The sequence below is a fragment of the Cebus imitator genome, unplaced genomic scaffold, assembly GCF_001604975.1.
Source record: "Cebus imitator isolate Cc_AM_T3 unplaced genomic scaffold, Cebus_imitator-1.0 Scaffold137, whole genome shotgun sequence".
Taxonomy (NCBI): Eukaryota; Metazoa; Chordata; class Mammalia; order Primates; family Cebidae; genus Cebus; species Cebus imitator.
In genome coordinates, this window is record NW_016107452.1 from 4,749,612 (window position 1) to 4,761,203 (window position 11,592).

Genomic DNA, 11,592 nt, shown 5'->3' on the forward strand with positions numbered 1-11,592 from the left:
TGGGATGCTGGAGATTTACCAAGGCGGGCCAGGGTTGAAGTTCTGGCCCCTGGACTTGTTGGGAGAAAAGTCCTTGCCTCCCTGGGCCTGTTGCTTGTTTCTGAAATGGGGCTTATTTTACTACCCGATGGGACTGGTGGGAGGAGAGACTGAGACTGTGACCATCTTGCCCCAGCTCATGCAATCCGCGTTCCAAGACAGAGTCTCCTTGGGCCGCCGCAGCAAGTACTGCAAGTGTTGGCTTAAAACAACAGAAATGTATTCCCTCCCCATCCTGGAGGTTCAGAGTCCAAAGTCAAGGTGTTGGCAGGGCCGTACCACCTTGGGAGGCTCCAGGGAAGGCTGTGTTCCAGGCCTCTCTTGCGGCTTCTGCTGGCTGCCAGCAATCCTACAAGCATTCCTTGGTGCGTAGACGCTGCCGCTCCACGGCTTGTAGATGTCATTGTTCCAGTCTCTGCCTCCATCACCTCCTGGTGTCCTTTTCTCTGTGTGGTTCTCTGTCTCCAAATCTCTCTCTTTTAAGAAGCCAGTCACTGTATTCCGGCCCACCCTAACCCAGCATGGCCTCATCTTAACTTAATTGCATCTTGCAAAGACCCTAGTTCCCAAGAAGTTCATGCTCTCGAGTACTGTGTTAGGACTTGGACATGTATTCCTGGGACACAGTCCTATCCATAACACTAGCTATAACTTCTGTCTTTAGAATGTCTTCCTTGACCACCTCTGCCCCAAAGCCCCAGCGGCAGCCCCATTTCTCTGCCCCCTTTAAAGTGACCTACTCCAAGAGCAGGTGGGACGTACTCCTTTGAGATGCTGATCATGTCTCCAAAAGAAACACACACCTGCACAAACTGTTGAGGGCTCTCTGATGCTTCCCAGAGGCCTGCGATTCCTTTTGTAGAACACTGATACTTCCCATGACATCCTGGGCTGCAAGGAGTTCAGCAAGAGGACCCTGGGTCAGCCGGTGCAGGAGCTGCTTTATGTCAGTAGCATTGATCATGAGCTAGTGGATGCATTTCTGTTTCTGTGGGAATTATTCAAGTGCTTATCCCGTTGCAGTGTCATTGAAGACTGTTGAAGCAATGCCGCCTGGGCAGAAACGGACAAGATGTGGGTGTGCAGGGTTCCTGAGTACAATGCACAGAAAATGAGCTGGTGCAGGTCGAAGCTGGAGGGAGGTGTGCTCCATGGCGCCCCCCTCTTGGGGGAGGAGACCCTTCATCATACAGCAGTTGGGCTGCAGTGGGCTGTGAAGAGCTGAAGCAGTCCAGTATTTCTTCCATCCTCTTGCCTTCGAAGATTAGAAATGCATCTTTGAAATATTAAATGTTCGAAATGTTGCCTATAATCCCAGCTACTCAGGGGGCTCAGAAGGGAGGATCTCTTGAGTCCAGGAGTTGAAGACCAGCCTGGGCAACATAGTAATACCCCATCTCTACACAATGAAAAAAATTAGCCGGGCATGGTGGCACATGTGTGTAGTGCTAGCTACTGAGGAGGCTGATGTCACATGAGCCCAGGAGAGTGAGGTTGCAGTGAACTATGATCATGCCATTGCACTCAGTCTGGGTAACAGTGAGTTGCTAGCTCTAAAGAAACCTGTCACTGAGGGTGTGGAAAAAGGTATGTGTGCCCCAGTGGAGGTGCCCATCTCAACTGTTCTGAGAGCAAGTTGGCAGAATTTATCAAAGCCAGTGTGCTTACAGTGCGCTATGTCTAGGTGCTTTTCCTTCTAGGAGTCTGCTCTATAGAAAAACTGGCACGAGTGGGCAAAGATACAGAAATAGACACACAGGGACACTTAAAAAATAATACCAGATGTAACGAAAGTCAAGTGACGTGTAAATTGTGGAATATAATGTGATTTTTCGAAGGAGGAAAGCAGGGTTATTTGAGGTTGCGATTAATATGTAAAGCTTGAAACACAGCAAAAAATTGTGAAATGTACTGAAATGACATGATATGATACAGTTAAGTGAATATCCCTAAATCAAATTCTAGAAGGAAACTTATGAAATTCTTAAGGGTGATTGCTTCTTGGGAATAAGACTGTGGAGGGGACAAGGAGGGCTTCTACCTTTTGCTTCTTAAGTTTCTGCTATGTTTGAATATTTACAACTGACACCCATTAAAATGATATTTTTAATGATCTTGTTGCATCTAACAAAATGATACTTTTTTTAACAACCACAGAAATCTTTCTGCTTTTGCATTAAGTGACTTGTCTAAGTTTCTTCTTGTGTATGTATTTTCCATTTCAGATTCTCGATGAATTCAAAAAGGATTCGTCTGTGTTCATCCTGGGGTGAGGCAGCTCTTGCATGTTGTTCGGGGTGGCGGTTCGGTGTCGCAGTTCGGTGCCTGGTGCGCAGCCGGCCTCCGGGAGGGGTGCCTGTGTGTGCAGACACTGACTTCCACAGGGACAGGTCGCCCCTGCTGGGAATTGGCCATCCCACACCTGTGGCGTGGATAGAGATGAGCAGTAGCAACAGTGGGGCATGGAGCATTGGGAGGATGTTTTAGAAGTTTCTGTAGAAAAGCCTGTGGCCTCAGGGCCTCCTTTCCCCAAACGTGCCTCATGATATGTGACAGGTTAATTGTTTTTTTTGTGTGTTTTTGTTTTCCAAAAACTAATGTTCATGATCAAGTAAGTGAAAAATTCCTTGTTAAACAGGTTTAACTGAATTAAAATGAGTTTAAGTGTATAAACTGCTTCACATGGTGCTTGGCACCCGTGAAGGGCTCATAAGTAGTGCTACTGTTATGAAAAAGTCAGTGCTGCAGGACTGACCAGAACATTTACTGTGCTCCATGATTCCCAAGGTGGGGAACTTCTGAGACGTGTGTTTCCCAGCCTATCTGACTGGGAGACATGTTGGTCCTGGAGTTAATGGGCTGGGGCACATTGATCCAGTCCTCTTTGGTGAGCAACTTTTCCCTCTGTCACTTCTCAAATCAGAAACAAGACTACACAGTATAAATAAAATGAATCTAATTTTTATATAGCATGCACACACACACACGCACACACATATATATTATTATTATATTTTTTGAGTTGGAGTCTCCCTCTGTTGCCCAGGCTGGAGTGCAGTGGCACAATCTTGACTCACTGCAACCTTCACTTCCCAGGTCCACTTGATTCTCCTGCCTTAGCCTTGGAGTAGCTGGGAATACAGGCACACGCCACCATACCCAGCTATCTTTTTTTTTGTGTGTGTGTATTTTCTGTAGAGACGGGGTTTCACTGTGTTGGCCAGGCTGGTCTTGAACTCTTGACCTCGGGCGATCCACCCGCCTCGGCCTCCCAAAGTGCCTAGATTACAGGCGTGCACCTCCGTGTCCAGCCGTAATTTCTATGTAGTATCTTAATGAAAAGCTTAATGTTAGACCGTGAGGCTGATGAGGAAAGGGTAGAAATGTACTCGTAATAAGACAACAGACTCCAGGACCCTGAGTGTTGAGTAAAGGGAGAAAGCTCAGGGTATGTTTCATTGCTCTTACTATTTCAAATAGACCTCTTTTCCCCACGCTCCTGCAAGTACTCAGGGAAATCGACCCATTTCCTTGGAAAGCTCCATGCAGCAGAACGTACTCCCCATCCAACCCAGGCGTGGCTGGTGCTGGCCCAGTGAGGTTTTCTGGTGGCTGTGAATGCCTCTCCAGGAAGCCATATGCCAGTGACCTGCTGGCCAAGGCGGGAGTCCTGCCATTATTCACATAGTGGTGTTCCCTCCCTGATACCCGACCTCTGCTCGGTCCACAGTGGTGTCTTGCACACTCCAGTTAATTTCTCCCTGATGGCCTAGAGTCTGGGGGGCTCATCTGTCCCCCACTCCAGAGCCTCGATGACCCAGTGAACTCTGGATCGTGGCTTCTGAGGAGGCCCTTGGGTCTGGCTCCTTTTCTTTCTTCAACACCAGCTCCCCTATGCAGGCGGGTGGCATGTCCAGCCCTGCCCGGGCATTGGGTAGGTGCGCTCATGTGCCCGCGTTTCCTCCACATTTCACTCTGCAGTCCCCCCTCTGGCCTGCGCTCCCTCTTTCCTACCTCCTTTTCCCTCCTCCCTGCCCTTCTCTCTTTTCCTCAAGGCCTTTGCATCTGCGGTTTCCTTTGCCTGGCACTCTCGGCATCTCTTTCTGGCTCACCCCACCTCATTCTCTGGAACTCAAGTAAGTGTTCTTTCCTCAGGAAAGCCCCTCTGGCCCTCCAGGTTTGGGTTTGGGACCCCCTTGGCTGTTCCCACTCTGCCCTTCTCTTCCCACCCTTGTCTCTTGCTGCCCTGTACCCCAAATGCCTGGTTTACCTGTCTTCCCCATGGCCACACTCCATGAGGTGCTCCTCTACCTGGGAGTGCACCAGAACTATTTGGGGGCAGCTAAATGCAGATACCAGAGCCTGCCCCTTGAGATTCTGATGCCAGGGCCCCTCTGAATCCTCGTAGGTGAGGGACATTGTATCACTCGCCTGTGTCTTCCAACCTGGTACCTAACACAGCACCAGACTCAATGGGATACTCTGGGTGGCAGGCTGCCCTGTTGGCTGGCATCTCCTCTCAACTCCTCTGTTGAATGTGCCTGTCTCTGACCACCCCTGCTTTTCCCGAGGACAGGAACACGGACAGGCCGGATGCCTCTGCTGTTTACCTTCATGACTTTCAGAGGTTTCTCATACATGAACAGCAGGTGAGAGAGCATAAGGTTTGTGGGTGGCTGGGGGAGCTGGCGGGCTGCTGCTGTGGACTGGTCTCACCCTTCTGCCACCTGTGCTTACCTGGCTACCTGTGCTTACCTGGTCACCTGTGCTCACCTAGTCACCTGTGTTCACCTGACCCTGTGTGCTTACCTGGTTACCTGTGCTCACCTGGTCACCTGTGCTTACCTGGTCACCTGTACTCACCTGGTCACCTGTGCTCACCTAGTCACCTGTGTTCACCTGACCCTGTGTGCTCACCTGGTCACCTGTGCTTACCTGGTCACCTGTGCTCATCTGGTCACCTGTGCTTACCTGGTCATCTGTGCTCACCTAGTCAGCTGTGTTCACCTGACCCCGTGTGCTCACTTGGCCACCTGTGCTCACCTGACCGTCTGTGCTCACCTCATCACCTATGCTCACCTGACCACCTGTGTTCACCTGACCACCTGTGCTCACCTGGTCACCTGTGCTCACTTGGTCACCTGTGCTCACCTGACCACCTGTGCTCACCTGGTCACCTGTCTTCATGGAATGATTGTAGTCTCCCAGGTGCCAGATACTTCAGCTTGTTGTCAGATGTCACTGAAACTTGGATCAGAACAGCCTCATGTTGGGCCTCTTTTTAAGGAACACATTGAGGATGGGAAGAATGAGAAAATTCTAGGGGAGGGAAGGAGGGATGAGGGCCTGAGGATGGGGCTGCCATCACCTGGCTGGCTTTAGCTTTTCTGGCATCACTTCAGGGGTCACTGCCTGGGAAGTCTTCCTTGACTTAAGGGAGTATGTGACCAGAATGATCAAGTCTGCCAGGTCCCCTGGGAGATAAAATAGCGCAGCTATCTTTAAACACATGATGCATGGGACAGTCTCCATGGACAGGGTTTGCTTGTGGGCCCTGAGCCCAGCTGTAGACTCAAGGGAGATTTGTGTTGGGTTACGAATTAGTTTTCCACTGCTGTGATGATGCCCCCAGAGGACACTGGACGGTGTCTGGAGACATGAGTGGGTGTAACAGCTGGAGGCTGCCGCCAGCATCTAGTAGGTCAAGGCCACAGATGCTGCTAAATATCCTACATTGCACAGGGCAGCCCCCGCCACAAAGAAGTATTCAGGGCCAAGTGGGGTGGCTCACACCTATAATCCCAGCACTTTGGGAGGCTGAGGTGGGTAGATCACTGGAGGCCAGGAGTTTGAGACCAACTTGGCCAACGTGGTGAAACCTCATCTCTACTAAAAATATAAAAATTAGCTGGGCATTGTGGTGGGCATCTGTAATCCCAGCTACTTGGGAGGTTGAGGCAGAATTGATTTAACCCAGGAGGCAGAGGCTGCAGTGAGCTGAGATTGTGCCCCTGCGCTCTACCCTAGGCAACAGAGCAAGATACCATCTCAAACAAAAAAACAACCCCCCCCCCAAAAAAAAACGAAGTATTCAGCCCCAAGTGCCTGTAGTGCTGAGGATGAGAAACTGTGAGAGTGAGATCAACTTGAAATCCTCTTACCAGCTGCACAGCTTTGGACAGGTGGTTTACCCTTTCTGTGCCCCAGTTTCCTCCTCTCTAAGTGGGACTGAGAGCATCTACCTCTGCGAATTGTGGGGATCAGAGACGACTGTATGGCTTTGTGTGTGTGTGTGTGTGTGTGTGAATATGAATATATGTATACATGCCTGTTCACATCTAAATCTAAAATTTTTATGTCATTGGAGTTCCATTTACTTTTCTTTTTCATTTATTATTATTTTTTTTAATGGCCTTATATTTTAGAGCAGTTTTAGGGTTGCAGCAAAATTAAGTTCATTTACTTGAAAAATGAACTCTCTTGTCTTGCAGAACATTTCAAACATACATGGAAGCAGACAGATGGTTTAATGAACCATCATGTATTATCACTCAGGTTAAAAATTACGAGCATTTTGCCCAATTTGTTTGTTTGCTTGTTTGAGACAAGGTCTCACTCACCCTGTCACCCAGGCTGGAGTGCAGTGGCGCAGTAATGGCTCACTGCAGCCTTGACCTCCTGGGCTCAAGTCATTCTCCCCCTTCAGCCTCCCAAATAGGTGGGACTACAGGTGTGTGCCACCATGTCCGACAATTTTTTTTTTTTTTTTTGGAGACCGAGTCTTGATTTGTTGTCCAGGCTGGCGTGCAGTAGCGTGATCTCAGCTCACTGCAACCCCCGCCTCCCGGGTCCAAGCGATTCTCCTGCCTTAGCCTCCCAAGTAGCTGGGACTACAGATGCCCTACCAGCACACCTGGACGAAGTTTCATCATATTAGCCAGGGTGGTCTTGATCTCCTGACCTCATGATCCACCTGTCTTGGCCTCCCAGAGTGCTGGGATTACAGGCCCCCTTTTTTTTTTTTGAGACAGAATCTTGCTCTGTCACTCAGGCTGGAGTGCAGTGGCTCAATCTTGGCCCACTGCAACCTCCACTTGCCGGGTTCAAGTGATTCTTCTGTCTCAGCCTCCCGTGTAGCTGGAACTACAGGCGTCCACCACAATGCTTGGCTAATTTTTGCATTTTTATTAGAGTTGGGGTTTCACAATGTTGGCCAGCCTGTTCTCGAACTCCTGACCTCAAGTGATCCCCCACCTTGGCTCCCAAAGTGCTGGGATTATAGATGTGAGCCACCACGCCCTGCCCAGACCAATGTTTGTATATTTAGTAGAAACAGGGCTTCACCATGTTGTCAGGCTGATCTCCAACTCCTGGACTCAAGTGATTCACCTGCCTCAGCCCCCCAAAGTGCTGGGATTACAGACGTAAGCCGCTGTGACTGGCCCACTTTGCCGGTTTTATTACATCCACTTCTAACTCCACACATTCCCTACCCTTCCCCTTTCTTCATTTCTTTGCTGAAAGAATTCTAAAGCAAACCCCAGACTTTGCTTATAAATACTTTGTTTATAAATACTTCCATCTGTTTCTCCCACAGATAAAACATTTTTGTTTTTAAAAAAATGTAGCCATAACCCTCCTATTACAGCTTGTGTGATTAACAGTAATTTTTAAATGCCATCTGACACCCAGCCTGTGTTTGGATTTCATTGATTGAAGAGAAACTTGTGAACACAGAAGACATGTTTTGCACAAAGCCAGCCACACTGAGGGCTCAGGGAAGAGTGGCAGCTACACAATGATAGTGACCAAAAGAAGGCTTACTTGCCCAACCTGAGATTAAGTCTGAGGAAGGAGGTAAAATGAAGATAATATGTTAATTTTATTGGGCAGAATCACATGTGAGGTCTGGGCTGGTGGTAGAGTGAGGTAGAGAGAAATCCATCTGCTTTTTTCCTGTTATGATATTTCTTCCACTAAATTATTCAGTTTTGTAGGGAACAATTAAAATTAAATTGGTTAAATTCTTGGGGACAAGTGGCCTTGCATCCTGGAAGTCACCACCTGTTAGGGAGACTTGGGGGTATGGATTTAGCTCCACCTAGTGGTGGTTTCCTTTGTTACATACTTTCCCCAAATGTAGCCATTTGCTGGGCGGCTCGTAGAGATCAGGGACTGGGGCCAGGAGAAAGCGCAGGAGCTCTCTCTGCATCTGGGGAGTTAGGGCCCAAGCAGCAGTGAGCATCCATGCAATGTTGTTTGGTCACACAGATGCTCATTTGAAATAATCACTGCAGCACTGTGTGCAAATTAGTATGACTTTTCTAGAAGACACTTTGGCTGCATACAATTAAAATAAAACTTTAAAACTAGATTATATACCTTGACTAAATAGTTGCCCTTCTGGGTACTTATCCTAAGGAAATAATGCAGCATTTTTAATAGGAGTGAAAACTTGGAACTCATCTAAAGTTTCATTAGAGGATTTGGCTAAGTATGCCACAGTAAAGCTCTGGGATGGATGGGTGATGGGAAACGGGTATGTTTCTAGAACCACTGTTGCTGAGTTTAGCCTGAGGCTCATGACTGGGACCACTTACTTAAATGGAGAGACTAGAAGTCTCTCCTCTGTTTCCCCATTTGTGTAAATGGAGAATAACCTTTACCTCCGGGGCTGGGTGGTAAGTTCAAGATGAGCCGCAGTGTGTGGGGCCTGGCATAGTCAGTGCCCAGTGTTGACTGCCATCACCATTTATTTGTATTTTCACCATTGTTCTCTGCCATTGTCACCATTACAGCTGTCTAGTGCAATACCCAACAGCAAGTAGATGCATTTTATAACCTCTAGAATATTGACATTTCAGTCTGCTTTAGGCAGAAGATTTTTTTCTTTACAGCCAGTCCAGTGTCAGGATATATTAGCTAAGTACCCATGCCTTTTGATAATTGTAAAAACTTTGTGGGGAAAAGGAAGGAGGAAGCCTCTGGTCTCTTTGGGACACCTTGGCCAAGGAAAGTATTTTAACCAAGTATCCTACAATTTCATGTTTCATGTTGTATTCAAAGGTTCGGACACCTCTGTATTCAAATTAGCCTGCAGTTTCCCAGCTGCGTCCTGGCTGTTTTGGGCTCCTGATCCAGGCAGATTTGCAAGAGTCAACAGCAGTTCCTTGTTGTCGTGCACCCATGAATGTCACAAGCCTCCTGGTCACCACCTCATTTGCGTCTGTTCTTCATTTTTCATTCTTTTGGACATCCTCATCCAGCCCTTCCCATCCAACCACACACACATCTGGTAGCATATTTGCTCCCATTAGTCATAAAGATAGAGGTTTTAGAATATTTGAAATGAAGAAAGTATTGGTCAAAGTTGAATTTACATGGTCATATTTCATCCCTTTTCCTATAAACATTTGGAATTTCAGGGCATGGAGAGGAAAGCCATAGTTACTTAGTATTATGCATTTTTTTTTTTTTTTTTTGAGATGGAGTTTCACTTTTGTTGCCCAGGCTGGAGTGCAATGGCGCAATCTCAGTTTGGCGCAATCTCGGCTCATTGCAATCTCTGCCACCTGGGTTCAAGTGATTCTCTTGCCTCAGCATGCTGAGTAGCTGGGATTAGTGGCATGTGCCACCACACCCAGCTAATTTTCTATTTTTCTAGAGATGGGGTTTTGCCATGTTGACCAGGCTGGTCTCGAACTCCTGACCTCAGGTGATCCACCCAGTCGGCCTCCTAAAATGCTGGGATTACAGATGTGAGCCACCAAGCCCGGCTTATGCATTCTTTTTCTAAAACGTTTCTAAAATGTCTAGGACTGTGCGCAGCTGCTTTGGAATCGGTCGTGGGTATTTCTGCTATTATCAGTGCTTCAGCAGCCCCGCTTGCCTATTCTCTTGAAAAGAGGGCATATGATTAGACTCTATGTCAGTTTAGTTATTTGGAACCCAGACTCTACAACTTACAAGCTGTATGAGCTTAGGATATTAGGTGATGTTCATGGCCCTCTGTTTCCTTGTCTCTAAGATGGCAGTGACAATATATGACTTGAGTTGTGCAAACTAAGTGAGGTGACTGTAGGAAGAAGACAGATGCTGATTTGCACAAGCAGCCGTGCTATGAGCACTTTCTTTTTTTTTTGAGACAGAGTTTTGCTCTGTGGCCCAGGCTGGAGTGCAGTGGCATGATCTTGGCTCACTGCAACCTCCACCTCCTGGGTTCAAGCAATTCTCATGCCTCAGCCTCCTGAGTAGCTGGGATTACAGGTGCCTGCTACCATACCTGGCTTTTTTTGGTTGTTATTGTTAATATTTTAGTATGGATGGGGTTTCACCATGTTGGCCAGGCTGGTCTCGAACTCCTGAGCTCAGGCAATCCACCTGCCTCATCCTTCCAAAGTGGGTGTGAGCACTTTCTGTGTACCAGGTGCTGTGTTAGGCACATAACCTAATAAGGTTTCATACAGTGCTTCGTACAGTGTGCATTTCATATAGCGCTACATTTCATACAGTGCTTCACAGAAACTGTGTGCAGATACTCCCATTTCATGGATGAGGAGGCACAGAGACAGCATGTAACTTGCCCAAGGTCCCCTAGGTGGAATGAGAGGCCAACCCATGTAAGCGTTCTGGAAGGCTGATGTAACCACCATGCTCCCAGGCTCTTCATACTAACAAATGTAAAGAGCTAACAAAGGGCAGGAGTTGGCAGACCGTGACCTACGGGCCAAAAACAGCTAACCACTTGTTTTATAAACAAAATTTTGTTGGAATACAGTCATGCCCATTTGCCTGCGGATTATCTTTGGCTGCTTTTACGCCACAACACCAGAGTTGAGTGGTTGCGACAGATACCATGTGGCTCACAGAGCCCCAAATATTTACTCTCTGGCTCTTTACAGAGAACATTTGCTGACCCCTGGCAGAGGGCCATGTGCAGAATGGCGCCTCAACATGTGGTGCTCAATGGCAAGTGAATTCAGAATCGGTTGACGTTTCAGTCTTCTATCGTGACTGGAAGGATCCTGGGAAATGAAGAATTTTGTCAGTTCTCGTTTTGGTGATCACTCATTCTCTTTGTCATTTCCAGGAGCACTGGGCTCAGGATCTGAACAAAGTCCGTGAGCGGATGACAAAGTTCATTGATGACACCATGCGTGAAACCGCTGAGCCTTTCCTGTTTGTGGATGAGGTGAGTAGGCTAGGCTTGTTGTGTGGGGGTGACTTTTTGATTGATGTTGGTGATTCCTGAGGTTTATTTTCTGTTTCTCTTTCCTTGGAGAGCTTTGCTATTTGATGTCCCCATGACTGACTGGTTAGTTGGGAGTGCTCCCCCCCTCCCCGCCCCACACCAGGTTCCAGATTACTGTAACTGCCCAATGGGTTCATTTTGCTTGCTGTCTAGACAGAGCTGATTGATCAAGATGGGGGATTGGAACAGGGAAAGAGTTTAATTCACATAGAGATGGCTGCATGGAAGATAAGAATTTTATTATTTCTCAAATAATCCTCCCTTTCAGAGGCTAGGGTTTGTGTGTGTGTGTGTGTGTGTGT

The 11,592-nt window shown here is 47.6% G+C and overlaps 1 protein-coding gene across 5 annotated transcripts in view; it reads left to right on the plus strand.

The window, feature by feature from the left end:
- The window catches only part of PLCG2 (phospholipase C gamma 2), a 178,711-nt gene that overhangs the window by 94,764 nt on the left and 72,355 nt on the right, over nucleotides 1-11,592 (plus strand). For 4 of the 5 annotated variants that reach the window (XM_017541868.2, XM_017541870.2, XM_037743220.1 and 1 more), the window contains 3 exons: nucleotides 2,265-2,308; nucleotides 4,616-4,688; nucleotides 11,129-11,230. In XM_017541868.2, the coding sequence (XP_017397357.1) occupies nucleotides 2,265-2,308; nucleotides 4,616-4,688; nucleotides 11,129-11,230 (219 nt within the window). The remainder of the gene's footprint in view (nucleotides 1-2,264; nucleotides 2,309-4,615; nucleotides 4,689-11,128; nucleotides 11,231-11,592) is intronic. The other variant, XM_017541869.2, reaches the window with a different exon arrangement.